At 48.0% G+C, this 14947-nt stretch overlaps 1 protein-coding gene across 11 annotated transcripts in view; it reads left to right on the forward strand.

The window, feature by feature from the left end:
- eya1 (EYA transcriptional coactivator and phosphatase 1) overlaps nucleotides 1-14947 on the forward strand; it is a 56781-nt gene that overhangs the window by 28607 nt on the left and 13227 nt on the right. For 9 of the 11 annotated variants that reach the window (XM_067251211.1, XM_067251203.1, XM_067251205.1 and 6 more), the window contains 6 exons: nucleotides 103-240; nucleotides 4311-4393; nucleotides 4995-5181; nucleotides 5647-5789; nucleotides 6585-6668; nucleotides 10805-10894. In XM_067251211.1, coding sequence (XP_067107312.1) covers nucleotides 103-240; nucleotides 4311-4393; nucleotides 4995-5181; nucleotides 5647-5789; nucleotides 6585-6668; nucleotides 10805-10894 — 725 coding nt within the window. The remainder of the gene's footprint in view (nucleotides 1-102; nucleotides 241-4310; nucleotides 4394-4994; nucleotides 5182-5646; nucleotides 5790-6584; nucleotides 6669-10804; nucleotides 10895-14947) is intronic. The other 2 variants (XM_067251206.1, XM_067251209.1) reach the window with 1 other exon arrangement.

The following is a 14947-nucleotide window of genomic DNA, read 5'->3' on the forward strand; positions in this document are numbered from 1 at the left end:
AGACTGACGGTGTTGCTTCTTTGCCGTGGTGACTGTAATTAAAACCTCAGTGTTGACTGTTGCCTGTGCATCAAACCGATGTGATGTCACTAACTGATTTAGGTCCATTGTGGTCAGGCATAAAGACGGAAGGGGGGCTGAGCCAGTCCCAGTCCCCAGGACAGGCTGGCTTTCTCAGCTACAGCTCTGGGTTCACCACACCCCAGACTGGCCAGGCTCCCTACAGCTACCAGATGCAAGGTGAGCACAGTCTGCCTTCTCTGTTCTACGTGTCGCCCTGCAACCCACCGCGCCTCCAAGCCCCGATTCTTCTCACGCCATCTTCTCTCCTCCTTGGATTTCCACTCGTCTTTGCAGCTTCCACCGCTATCCTCTTTTTGTTTTTTTTTCTGTCTGCCTTACTTTCGAATGTGTTCATTACTTTCATGTTCCCTTCCACCCCCTCCTCACCGTCTTCTCTTCCATCTCCATCCCTCTGATTCTGCCGTTTTATCCACCCTGCTCTCCCCTCTTCTCTTTGGATTGGTGAGGAACTCTCTCGCCATCTCCTTCAAAGAGGAACGGTTGAGGGGAGATGCAGACTGATTCACAACACTCCCTGCTCCCCCCCAACTCCCCCTGCCCCCCCACACCTCCCCCTGCACCCCCCCCCCCCCCCACCACCACCACCACCTCCCTAAACAGATGGCCATGTGCAGAAGCAACAGTCCTCTGTAGACGTTCAGGGGGGCTTCCTCTCCCCTTAAAAAGAATCAACACAGATGGGGGGAAAAAAATAGCAGGCACTTAAAAGAGCACCACTCGTGTTCTGCCGCCCCGACTTTGCTTCTTCTCTCCCTGTGATTGTATTTGTATTTGTTTAAGAAACCGGGCCCACGGTCGATTTATGGCCTTGAGACCGATCAATTCTAAGTTGCGCTCTCTCTCTCTCGCCCGGACTAGTTTATATGTAACTCAGGCAGGCTGCCATGTCTTGTTTTTCCTACAACCCCGTCTTTCATGGTTCGAGAAACGTTCTCTGTTCTTTGGCGGTGAGGCTAGCGCGCTGACGCTAACTGCTAGCCGGGCTTTGTGTTCGCTCCTCCACCGCTTAATGTGTGACAGTAGAAACATCTCCACATGTTGTTGAAAAGCCTCCAGAGCATCTCACAATAAATAACTACAGCCCAGCAGCAGATGTGGCGCGGAGAAGCCTCTCCTCCACGCCTCTTAACCAAATACGCTCGGCCGCAGTCGGAGATCTGCTGCCCCTTCCAGCACTGCTCTGATAGACAAGAAGAGACTCAGAGGGAGTGAGAGAGCAGAGGAAAAGATAGATCGAGGGGAGTTTGTGTATGCGCTTCTTTCCCAGCCGCGGTGGTTTAACTCACGATGACAGTATTATGTGCCCATTCGTCTTCTGAGTATCATGCTATCTCTCTTTAGCTCTCTCTCCCCCTTCCTCTATCCCTGCCTATAGGACGGCGTTAAATGCATTGTAATTGACAGCCGTGTCAGATGACAGATTGACCACTAGCGTTGGCTAGGCCAGAGCTGCACTACAGACCCACCGCCACCATGATCATCACTCTCCGGCCAGCCCCCCTCTCAACACCAGCCTATTGATCCGACCCCCTCCTGCCTAGGGAGCCCAGGCCCCAGGACTGGGTGTCTGTTCAGACCGTAGACCCCCACCTAAATCTGAGACCCCCCCCCCTCCCCCCCCCCCCCCCCACACACTCCCCCCCCTTCTGTCTGTGTCTCTGTCAGTGTCTCTGCCTCCAGCCTGTGTCCAGCTGTCAAGTGGACAACGATTAGATTAATGTTTTTACACTTAGCTTTCATGTCTGATGCCACGGGGCTTTGGAGAGCTGTTGAAGTGGGGATACCCAACTTGACGATAGTAGTCCGGGGGCTCTTGTTAATAGTGCTTGGAACAATTTCTCTAGTAATCTAAGTGAGAAGTACCGTCGTTTTGGATCGTGTGATGTGCAGATATTTGGAGATTTCGGTGTTGAAAGTGATTAGTATGATGTGAGCATTGGATAGACTCTCCTGGCTGCAGTTCTCTGAACAGATGCTAATTAGGTGAATAATTGGGTTGCAGCATTCTGTCCCGGTGGCTGGATGAAGGGCCGAGGAGCTGAAGTCTGTGTGTGTTTTAAAGGAAGCCCATCTGGACTTGATAGCCTATTCCCAAGTGGGGCGTGCAAACTTCTGCTACAAATATTGTGCACTGATGATAGACATACCCCATGGCAAGAGCACTGATCAAGCAGAGCAAATGGACTCCCAATTGGAGGGCCAGAAGGCAGGAGGGAGAGGAGGGAGGGAGGGAGGGATGGAGGTATGGTGTCTGGTCTTGAGTGAGTGAGCTAACTGGAGCAGGACAGGGGGAGGGAGAGAAAACATGCCCCCTGGGGAACCACAAGAGCCCCCCCTCTCCTTGGTCTCAACCCCCAACAGCATGGGCTCATTCTTGCGGGGCTAGCGGGGGTCCCTGTTGCTTTTATGTGGGTCCTCGCTTTCCACAGCGTAACCCTCCAACCCGGAGTGGGAGCTTTTATGACTTTTTGAACTGTGCATTAGGCTAATTTGTTGTCTTTTTTGTATGCGTGTGTGGAGTTTCTTTTTTTTTTTTTTTACTTCCACTCTGTGGGGAACTTTCAGCATTCTCTGAGTCTAACAGAAGGGTTCAAGAAGTCCCCTCGGGGGTTCCGAAAAACAAAATAAAACAGTGTTTGAATGAGAGCCGTTGCCATAGCAGGACTGGCGGAGGGTGGAGAAGGAGAAGCAGGAGGTCTGCTGTGTCTACGTTAGACGGCCGCGAGCTGAGGAAAGCCACTCAAGCAAATGAATGGGAATCTCTGTAATATAGAGCTGCTGTGCTCCGTTTATTAGTCTTCATCCACGATAGCCTCTACATGGCTGGCGAACCACAACTTAGGTCCTCTCCTCCACCTCCAACTCCTCCTTCCACCCCCACCGTTTTTTTCCGGGTGAAAGCTGCTTCCCGTTTGTTACGGTGTGGGAGGGCCCTCGTGATGGGGCCAGTGACCACAAGATGAAAGGATGGCCCCTCTGTTTGTCTCTGGGTAACAAAGGTATAATTACGCCCCCATTTAGGAACAGTAAATGAATCTCCCCTTGGCTGGCTCGGAGGAGGTGGGCAGCCCGCCATGTGCCAGGAGGGATTTTAGAAGATGGCAACGGTACAGTAGCCCTCATTAGTTCTGCCGTCAAAGTCTTGAGAACTTCTGCTGTTTTTTTACAGTTGAAACTCACAGGGGCGAAGAAGCTTGGCACTGTGTCTCTCGAAGCGAGAGCAGGGTATTAGTCTGTGCATTTCCTCTCAGCTATTTCCAAACTGTCACCGTCAACCCACTGAAAACCAGAGGAGCTTTTAACTCTACCAGTGAACTCATTGGAGTCACAGTGGACCACATAGTGGTCACACTCATCACACAGTCATCGCCCCCCCCCCCCCCTCCTTCCCTGCGGAGCTCTCCATCATGTCACGGTGCTGTCTGCGGTCGCTGGCTGTGTGCTGCTCGTCCTGCTGTTCTCTGCTCTGACATGAGAGTACAGGTGGAGCCATGGCGCCCCATCGCCCCCCCTGATCTCCTCTCCTCCTGTCCCTGGCCCTAGAACTCACGTCAAGTACATTATGAAGCCATTAGATGCTATCACCCTGCCTTTAGAAATAATTGAATTAGCCCAGAGGTGCCTCTTTGGAGAAGTGAAAGAGAAGTCAGGCATGCATATTCATTTGGGGCAGGATGTCGGTGTCTCACAACCCCTTCTCCGTCCCCCATCTCCCCCCCAACCCCCCCCTCCTTCCCATTACTCCTCTCCTCCTCTCCCCAGCCCACCTCAACCCCAATACCTCTCTCTGTGCTCCCTCCTTCTTTCGCCTCCCCCCCCCGACCTTCCCCTCCACCCTCCAGTAGTTCACATGCAATACAACAGGTCTTGTGTTCTTCACATTGTGAGGCCTGAAATGGGTGAGAGAGCGCCCCACCCCAACCCCCACCCCTGCTCTCTGTCATTCATCAGACCTGATCCAATCACTGATAAGGATGGAAGTGGGGGAAGATAAGGCTACTGCTTGAGCCTACTCCCCCAGGCCCCCTTGGTTACCTAGCTACCTGAAATATGTGCTCGACCCGTTTATTTTCATATTGTTTTATTTCCACAATATTTTTTGTCTTTATCACCCTTTGCTGAGAATCATCCAGTTGGGAGGCTTCTTTCAGCGGAGAGCAACAGATGTTTCTCACGGCTGTTTCTCGATACTAACCTCATCACCCTAAATTGTGTTGTTTCTACAGGAAGCACATTCACCACCACATCAGGATTGTACGCAGGAAGCAATTCCCTCACAAACTCAACTGGATTCAATAGTACACAACAGGTAGCAGTCCTCTCCCCCTCCTCTTTCTCTCTCTCTCTCTCTGGTATAGTAAATTGACTCAGCTTGAGAACAGTGGTTTACATCAATACAGATACAGATAACTTGTAAACTTTCCCCAGGTTCTTGAAACCCTTTAGATATGACCTATGTATGTTATGTATCATCCATGTCACATGAATCACACATGAATCACTCACAATGTCTCTGCCGTTGTAGACATGGATTATCTGCTTTTCCTAGCACATATGTATTATGCCACAGAAAAGGGAAAAAAAAAACAAGACAGATCGCTGTCCAGATGTAGGATACCAGAGACACATGTTTGCATTTATGTTTTGGAATCTGCACTGTAAAGTAGCAGACACTGGTGCAGGGCATATCTCAGATGACTCTCTCTGTCTCTCTCTCTCTATCTGTACCTACTCTCTCTCTATGTCTCTCTCTCTGTACCTACTCTCTCTCTCTCTCTCTCTATCTGTACCTACTCTCTCTCTGTCTCTCTCTCTCTGTCTGTACCTACTCTCTCTCTCTCCCTAACTCTTCTTCTCTACCTTCTCTATGGGCCTTCTCACCCTTTCTTTTTATTCTACTCTCTCTCCAGGACTACCCCAGCTACCCGGCGTTCGGCCAGGGCCAGTATGCTCAGTATTACAACAGCTCGCCCTACACCTCGCCCTACATGACCAGTAACAACACCAGCCCCACCACCCCCTCCACCACTGCCACCTACACCCTCCAGGAGCCCCCCACAGGCATCACCAGCCAGGCCCTCACAGACCCCACTGCAGGTAGGACAGCCCAGCACACACACACACACGCTAACACCAACACACACACACACGCTAACACCAACACACACACACACAAACCGCACATACAGTGTAGCAGTCTGAATGCAGGTGTCCTATAATATGTTCAATTATAGCTGGGAATCTTGAACAGTGAGGGTATAGATGATATCTTGTTCCATAACCATAAGTGACAGTAATGCATTTGCTGGCCATAGAGCACCCATAAAATAATTCATGAATCAGATAAGATAAAGTGAATTTAAAACAGCCTCCAAGTCCGACCAAAGAGTGCTGCACGTAGAAATATATATCAGTGTTATCAGAGGGGGTTATCAGATTGGGGGGGATTGCCTGCTAATTGTCACATGAACACACAGTATTGCTCCTCCATCGAGTGAAAGCTTTCGCTCCCATTTTTTCAACTTACCTTCCTCCTTTTTTTTCTCTCGCTCCGTCTTCCAGGAGAGTACAGTACCATCCACAGTCCATCAACCCCCATTAAAGATTCAGAATCGGATCGATTGCGCCGGGCCTCGGATGGAAAGTCACGTGGTCGGGGAAGGAGGAACAACAACCCGTCTCCTCCGCCCGACTCCGACCTTGAGGTAGGCTGCGCCCGCTGCCTTGGCGACAGACTGCCTCGCCCTGTCTGACTCTCAAACACTCATCCTGTCACCAACGCCGCACGCTAGCACTTGTTCTACGTGGATTCAAATACCGCACTTGATTATTTATATTAGATTAGAACCTGCTTGTCTCTGCTTACAGCCTCTGAAACGTCATTGTCAGTATTAAAAGTTGATATTTTGTGTGCGCTCATTTACTTAGCTACAGTACATGCAGTGTTAATAATATACGTGTTTTGGATGACCAGTACAAAAGCGATTCGCCCCAAAATATTTGTCTCATGCTTAACAACAGTACTGTGACACCTTACCGTATAAAACACATGTACAAATATCAAATAGCAGCCAGATATCAATACAGGCCCTTAATGATTATGGGCTTTTCATTAATATGATATTAATTTCTAAGAGGTTAATAGCACCCATTATGGCTGTGACATCATGGCATGTTAACATATCTAGTTAATTAGTTTGTCACTATCGATTGTTCTAATGTAAAGGGTAAGGGAGTGGCTGGTGTGCGGTGTGGCGGGGGGGAGGGAGGAGGGCTGCGGTGACCAGCCCCAGCAAATGGATGTGGGTCCTGGTGGCCCCTCACGTCCACCCTGCGGACCCTAGGACCAGGGGGGGGATCACCTTGCAGCCGACAGAGTGCCCCATTGATTTTACCTCTCATCTCTCTGTTTATCCCTCCTTCCCTCTCCACCTCCGCCCCCCCCTCCTCCACCTCCTCCCCCTCCTCCACCTCCTCCCCCCGCTCCTTCTCTTATCCAGCGAGTTTTCATCTGGGACCTGGATGAAACAATCATCGTTTTCCATTCCTTGCTCACGGGGTCTTACGCCAACAGATATGGACGGGTGAGTGACATCAGACTGTGTCAGTAGGCAGGCTCTTTATCAGCCAACACGACCAGGCGGACGTCTGTGGGGGATTGGAAAACAGACAGAGACAAAGAGGAATGGTTTGCAGTGTGAGGCCATGAGCTGTTAGCGGAGAGATGAAGCGGAACTCAATGTACAGATAATTGTTTCTTTTTTTAATAGGCCCAATGAGGCCTGGCAAGTATCTGGCTTCTAGTGCAGCTGTCGGACATATCCATGGCTGCTGTGGGCCAGGCTGATAGGCCACACAACAGTTGCACTCTGGATGTCTATTGACACATCTTAAGTGTTCTTTTCTCCTTCAGAAATGCCACATTGTTAGTTTAATGAAGTGCTTCTCAATCCGGCGCATTCAGGCTTCCATTTCCCCCGAGAACGGGGCAAGGGTGCGAGCACTAAACGTAATTAACTGAAACTGGCGGGAGGACTTAGATTTATCCTTACTCTGATCTTGATTAGGATTTAGCAGGATAGCGTGTTTAATTATCATCAACAATGGTTTGTACTTATTTATGAGCAAAACTCAACTTTATTGAAAAAGTTGTTGAGAATGTATGCCAGATAGCATGATACTGTACTGGAGGCACATTTGAAGAAAATATAACTTTTCTAGGTCACTGTGTTTGTTGTTTCATATAAATCAGCCTCTCTAAATTTAAACTTTCCAAACAAACAATTGGGGGAAAAATGGCAATCTCCTATTCTCATGGCCGCTGTGATGTCATAAGGTTTTATATAACTAGCAATACATGCATTAAGTAACTTCCCAATGTATAAGAATTTCTGATGATAATTTCGCACAACATTATGAGACAGAATTATTGCATTCATGGTCTGTATTTCACATTTCTCAGAAACGAGTGGTCTTGACTTTATTTTGTCTAAGAGCACAAATTCCTATCCTCTTAGTTGTTTTTCGGCCGAGGGACTTTCCTCTTTTTGATGTAGAAAATGACATATTGGTTCTCGTATGTCAGAGAGCTTAGCATCTGCAGCCCCTGCTCTGCGCCTTTGTTCTGGTGTGACGGGGTGTTTGATGGGGGCACTGTTTTGTTTTTGGGGTGAGAGAGTGCTGCCCCGCGACCCTCCACTGTTTATTTACTTTATCCTCAGCCGTGCATGCTGGGTAAAGAGAGCGGCTTAGAGAGCTGCAGTTCCGAGACGAGGGCCTCTTCAGACTCTCAGCACACACACACACACACACATACCGTACACACACATACCATACACACACATACCGCACACACACACACGTAACACACAATCACACACACGCACACATACCACACGCACACATACCACACACATAACACACACACACACTGTGTCTCCGGCGTGCCCCTCTGAAACAGGAAACACTCCTGATTCCATAAGGACCCACTCTTAGTCTTCATATGGGACGTGACAACTAGCATGTTTCTGCTCTCGTTTCCACTCACTCCTTCTATCACTCCCTTTGTATTTCTTAGTGTTTCTCTATACCGAGCTCCCGGTCTGTTTCTCTGTCTCCATCCCTCCTCCCGTGTCTCAACCGCTCTCTCTGTCTCGCAAACTCGAACCTGCTGACACAACTATTCCAAGTTGTTATTATTATCGTCATCATCCAATCTCACTGAAAGGGAGCAGTGATCACAACCCTCCACCACAGACGCCCCCCCCCCCCCCCCTTCACTCCAGAGACTATCACAAGCACCCATCTGGAAACTAAGAGTGTCTCGGTGAACGAGGCGGGGCAGATCTCTCTGGAAGCCCTCCCTGCCCCACCTAACCCCTGTCCCACAAGTCCCCTCATATCAGCAGAAACACACAAGTTACAAAACACAAAATGTTTCCCCTCTTAGCCGTGGAGCGCTGTTCCCTGTGAATAGAGCACACCGACACACACACACTTTGCATACACTCACATGCGTACGAACACACACACACCCATACACACACACACACACACACACTCACACGCTGCTGTGCTTATCAGTTCTCCTAATTGGCATCAAGGCAGCCCTCCCCCATAAAGCTGATGGCTGAGGCCAGCTGTGCTACTATTGGGCTGACGGACTAAAGCTTTAGAGGGCTGGGGAGGGGTGAGGGGGCGAGGGGGGACTTGGCGCCCTTGTGGATGGCACTGACACTCAGGGACAGGTGCTGCGGTGACAGCAGCAGCCCTTTGCCCTTCTGGCCTGCTTGTATTCTTAACTCCCTCTCTGACTGATTGTGTGGATGTAATTGTGCAGCTCTGGGCAGGATCTCCCAGCTCCAGAGGATAGTACTCTGCTCACACTGCCCTTTCCCACCAACTCTCCCCCGTTCGCTAAATCACTTGAACTATGCCAGAGGTCTATTGCCGTGGTGGGGGGCTAATTATTTCTGATGAATTCTGACTGAAAGATTGATTCAAACTGGGGGGTGGGGATGGGGGTTAAGGGCAATCTCCACTCCCCCCGTGAGTAGAGATTGAGTTCTACTTGTGTGGTTTGTCTTCTGTCATTTTAGTGAAAACACAGGCATTGTGGAGTGTGACAGGTAATCAGTAGATAGCTCAGGTGTGTCTCCAGCTGGTTTACGTTTGTAATCCCCTCTCTGGCCCCCAGTCTTGCCTGATGAAGCATTAACTCCCCTCCACGCACACACACACACACACACAGGCCTACACATGCACACACACACATTCATAGATGAATATGCACCCACACATACAAAACACAAACATTCGCATCCATATGCACACACACACACACACACTCCTGCCCACGCTCCCACACACTCTCCCACACCCACTCTCACACACACACACACACACACACACACTCTCCCACACCCACTCTCACACACACACACACACACACACACACACACACACACACTCTCCCACACCCACTCTCACACACACACACACACACACTCTCACACACACACACACACACACACACACACACACTCTCCCACAGTCCACTCTCCCTTACTCCCTGTCAAAACAATACGATGATTAAAAGATTAGATAAGAAGACTTTATTAATTTCAACTTTAATGAGAAATTCCAAATAAAAAAGCACAGGGTTATAATAAATACATTTATTTAAGTTTCACGTTTCCTTTTTAACCAAGCTTAGGAATAATAAGGGACTTATGTGTCCTCAGGTGTACTGTAGGAAATAGCAAAAAGAAATGTCAAAGAAGCCGTCCTTCCAAATATACTGTTGAGTGTGCCCTCTCGAGCTGTGTTCGGATATGATGTTTGCATCAGATGCCAAAGTTGCAGACATGTCTGTTTGAGACAGGAATAGATGTACTTATTGTTGGTGTGTCCAGAGATGTGCCCGCTCATTGTCTGGCTGGACAGGGGAAAAGCACCCAGTCACAGGTTCATTAACTATTTAGCGTTCAGTTAACTCTTCTCCCCGTATTATCTTACACACAGACATCCCACGCAGTATCAGCATTACAGACGCTATCGCATTACTGACAGACAAAAGAACGCAATTTAAAGAAAAATTGCAAATGTCTTTAAATGTGGAGATCACCAATATTCAGTGAAGCTAAGTGACATGGATGAAACTAAATTGTGTTTTTTTATTTATTATTATTATCAATTTAAGATTAAGGAAACACTTCAGTAATGTCATGGAAGTTGTTGCTGTTCCTCACATCACCTTGTATGTGGTTGGGTGATGCCTCAACACAAATATGCGTAGAATGGAGTATTTACGATTGGACTGTGACCCCCAACTCTTCTAAATCCACCCCCCTCCCTTCTAAGACCAGTCAAGCTTTTACTGCATTCATTAAACTGTGGCATCTCTGATGGCTATTCTGGTCTCTTTCTGGGGCTTGTAAACAAAAGCTGAAACTTTCTTTCAAGTCTCGCTAATGTCGTCTTTTACGGGGGCTGTGTGCTGTGGTATTTAAGAGCATTCCTTAAGTGTAAAAGCATTGTTAACTGACTGATGTACAAATGACAAGCCATGTACCATCCCACTAATGATCCCTACCAGGGTGTCGCTAGAAAAGCGAAGCTAGTGTGGATTATCTGTGGATAGTGCGGTTTGTTCCTTTTGTTTAGTTGTTGTTCTCTGTGTGTGTTGCTGTTGTGTAACCCGTGTTGCCTGTGTTTCCAGGACCCTCCCACGTCTGTGTCACTGGGCCTGAGGATGGAGGAGATGATCTTCAACCTGGCCGACACACACTTATTCTTCAACGACTTGGAGGTAAAGTAGTGTTTCCATGTTACGCACTTCACAAACCTCTAATCTCTCCCAATCTCTCTCTTTCTGTAATGCACACATACTACCAGTAACCTATAGTGCGGACATTGTCTCCCTGTCTTTCCAGTCCCAAAAAACACCATCCCCCCCTCCTCCCCTCTCTCCTCCTCTCCCTCACAGTGATGACTTTAGCAGTGTGTTTTTCTTTGCCATAATATTTAAGAGCCGGCCCAAGAAGTTAGATAAGTCACAACAGGAGTGTCTACATTACATTACTAGCGAGAGCAGTCCATTAAAGTTTCAGCTAGAGCATCAACATACCATTTCATAGCAGGGAGCCGATTTCTCAGTTACCAGTCCCATAGTCGAGAGGCATTACCTCGGAGCCCAAGGGACCCGATGAATTTTACATGCGCTGTCAGTCTCTGCCGTCGGCAGGTCGCCTGGCCCTGCCCCCCCCCCTCCCCCCATCTCCCATCAGCCACTGCTGCAATTTGTCAGGCTCTAGTGTTTCTGCACGCCGCTCTGTCTGTCTGCGTGTCATGCTGTGTGCTTGGTGTCGCTGTCCAACGCCACAGAACCCTCCGTCACGGCATGAAATCGCCACTGCCCTCCTCCCCCTCCCCTCCTCCTCTCCCTTCTACCCACCTCTCAACTCGACCCCCTCCCCATGGACGTTCAGTTTCAAATCTGCCCCTGGGGCATGAAGATGGAGGGAGTGTGTGTGGTGTGGTGTGTGTGTGGGGGTGGGTGTGGGGGTGTGTGTGGGCGGGGGGTGTAGTGGGCTCTTTGGTGTCTGAGTTTCTGTTCCATCTGGGAGGGAGGTGGACTATAGCCCAGTGGGGGATAGGAGCCTGATGGACCTGCCTAACACACACACACACACATCTGCACACATGTACACATGTACACGCAGATACCTACAGAACCTACACGCTTAGCTATTCATATCCAGCCTGATTTTTAAACAAGCGAAAGGTCATCTCCCACAGCTTCTCTATCTCCTTCTACCTCTCTTTTTTCTTGCCCTAATTTTCTCCCTCTCTCTCTCTCTCTCTCTCTCTCTCTCTCTCTCTCTCTCTCTCTCTCTCTCTCTCTCTCTCTCTCTCTCTCTCTCTCCCCCTGTGAATATGACACCCCTGCCCCAATGCTTTTCCTCAGTGTCCTGCCTCAGTCTGACCTCGCAGGAGAGGAAATGTTTTGTTTGATACTTATGTGTGAAGAGAGCTGCGGCGAGGCTGCCAACTCTCTTTACTCACCGCCATGTTCTGCTGCTCAGGATGACCAGGGATAGAGGGAGGGGGGGGGGGGGGCAGAAGAAGATACAGAGATGAAGAGTGAGAGGGAGAGAGACAGGGAGGGGGGGACAGAGAGAAAGAGGGAGAGAAAATGTTAGCACTCCCCTAGACAGACGAGTGACTGAGAGATTCCCAAGCGCAGTCATCGTGATCAAAGTTAATTGGCTGCAATTGACGGGTTAAATATTTCCTCATGCTCTCTCCTGTGTGGAGTCTAGCACGCTGCACTTTATTTAATAGATGTACCCCAATCATTTGAAAAATGGCAGTTTGTGACAAAGCTTAAATGTGGTTTTGCTCAACATCTGTCCTGTGTTTTGATTTCTTTTCATGTGTGATGAAACTGCTCACAGATGAATTGGCAGTTCAGGCTGCATATAAAATTATTCAAACGTGCAATGCATATTTTTCTTCTGCTCTATCTCAGCAACGGAATTATTACATTTAGTTTTGACACTTGAAAGCCCATACGTTTTTTCCATTTAAAACTAGAATAGCATCCAGACTAAAATAGCAATCTGTGGCCGCTAGCAAAAAGGGATTTTTACACTTTCCAATGAGGGAGACCTCAACCCCCTCCAAAAAATCACAGTTTGCTAAATCGCAGTTTGCTAACTCGCAGTTAGCTAAATCGCAGTTTGCTAACTCGCAGTTTGCTAAATCGCAGTTTTTTTAATCGCAGTTTGCTAAATCGCAGTTTGCTAACTCGCAGTTTGCTAACTCGCAGTTTGCTTACTCGCAGTTTGCTAAATCGCAGTTTGCTAACTCGCAGTTTGCTAACTCGCAGTTTGCTAAATCGCGGTTTGCTAACTCGCGGTTTGCTAAATCGCAGTTTGCTAACTCGCAGTTTGCTAACTCGCAGTTTGCTAAATCGCAGTTTTCTAAATTGCAGTTTGCTAAATCGCAGTTTGCTAACTAGCAGTTTGCTAAATCGCAGTTTTCTAAATCGCAGTTTGCTAAATCGCAGTTTGCTAAATCGCAGTTTGCTAAATCGCAGTTTGCTAAATCGCCCTCTCAATTAGGGCCAATGACATGGTCCTGCAGGTCCATTCCCCTCCTGTCCAGCCTGCCTCTCCTCGTCTCTGCTAGGATGTTATTATGCGAGCAGGAGCTCTGGGAGGGCGACCTGGGAGTTCTCAGTCAAGCCTGACTAGTTGTGTTTCCTCTCTGCTGATTTACAGTCCTCCATTTAAAATAGAGCTAAATAGAGTCCAAACTATAAATACCAGTCCAGCAGCAGTTATGTATTTAAGCATGTGCAGAAATGCATATGGTCCATCTAATTTAGTCAAAGCCATAAAGGGAGACCCCCAGAGGCTGTGCAGAAACACAGGTGCAGAGTTAGTGGCCTTATGGTGTGTGTGGGTGTGTGTGTGTATGCGTGTGTGTGTGTGTGTGTGTGTGTATGTGTGTGTGTGTGCGCCATCGAATAAGTCAGTGTAGAAATTTCGAGTGCATTAAATACAGTCTGTTCCTCTTCACTACTTGGCAGTGCACACTGTCCTTGACATGTTTGCTCCTCTAAGGTTGGGATTTCTATCATTCAATTCAAGACTACCAAACATTTCACACAGTCCGGGGCTGTCGCTGAAGTCTCAAAACGTGGCAGTCGTATGTGATGGTCTGCCGTGTGTGTGTGTGTGTGTGTGTGTGTGTATGTTGGTCCGTGTTGATAGAGCTAGTGAGTGACGATTCAGAAGAAAGTCATAAAAAGAAAGAGGGCATGCTGAAGGGGTCAACAGGGATCAGTTTCACCCCCCACCCTCTCTCTCTCTTCCCTCTATCTCTCTCTCTCTCTATCTCTCTCTTCCCTCTCTATCTCTCCCCTCTCTCTCTTCCCTCTATCTCTCTCTCTCTCTATCTCTCTCTTCCCTCTCTATCTCTCTCTTCCCTCTCTATCTCTCCCCTCTCTCTCTTCCCTCTATCTCTCTCTCTATCTCTCTCTTCCCTCTCTATCTCTCTCTCTCTTTCTCTCTATCTCTATCTTCCCTCTCTATCTCTATCTCTCCTCTCTCTCTCTCTCTCTCTCTCTCTCTCTCTCTCTCTCTCTCTCTCTCTCTCTCTCTCTCTCTCTCTCTCTCTCTCTCTCTCTCTCTCTTTCATTATCTCCCTCTCTCTATTCCTCTCTCTCTTCCTCTCTCTCTCTCTCTCCCTCCCTCTCTCTCTCTCTCTCTCCCTCCCTCTCTCTCTCTCTCTCTCTCTCTCTCTCTTCTTCGTTCTCTCTGAAGACACGCTGAGCCTCACCAAGAGACCTACTCTCTCTTATCTCCTCCATGCATGACAGGAAGAGGAAACCTATCTATTGATCACTAAACAATCCATTCCCCATTCTCTTTAATTAAACTAGATCAGAGATGTACAGACGGTTTCCATGATATAAAATGCTGTGCCATGAACAGGATGTATTACTAAAGCGATTGAAAGCAACCTGATCTGATATTGATTGGTAGTCCTGTGTATTCATTCCATGCTCTTTTGCCTGTCAGAAAAAGCGATATATTCCAACAGTTATTTTTAAGTCAAGAAAGATATGCACAGTAGGGAAGACATTAGAGCCTACTACCTCTACCGAATTCACCTCACAACATAATACAAAATCAATAATCCAGATGAGATCCTTTATAAATTAATATTATTTATGAATATTTGAGTGAGGTAAATAAAGAATAACAGCAGGCCATTTAGTGGTGAATACCTTATTTGCAGTTTATCATGTTACAGTAAAGACAAAAATCTCTATATATATATATATATATAC

This window comes from Osmerus mordax, chromosome 15, assembly GCF_038355195.1.
Source record: "Osmerus mordax isolate fOsmMor3 chromosome 15, fOsmMor3.pri, whole genome shotgun sequence".
Lineage (NCBI taxonomy): Eukaryota > Metazoa > Chordata > Actinopteri > Osmeriformes > Osmeridae > Osmerus > Osmerus mordax.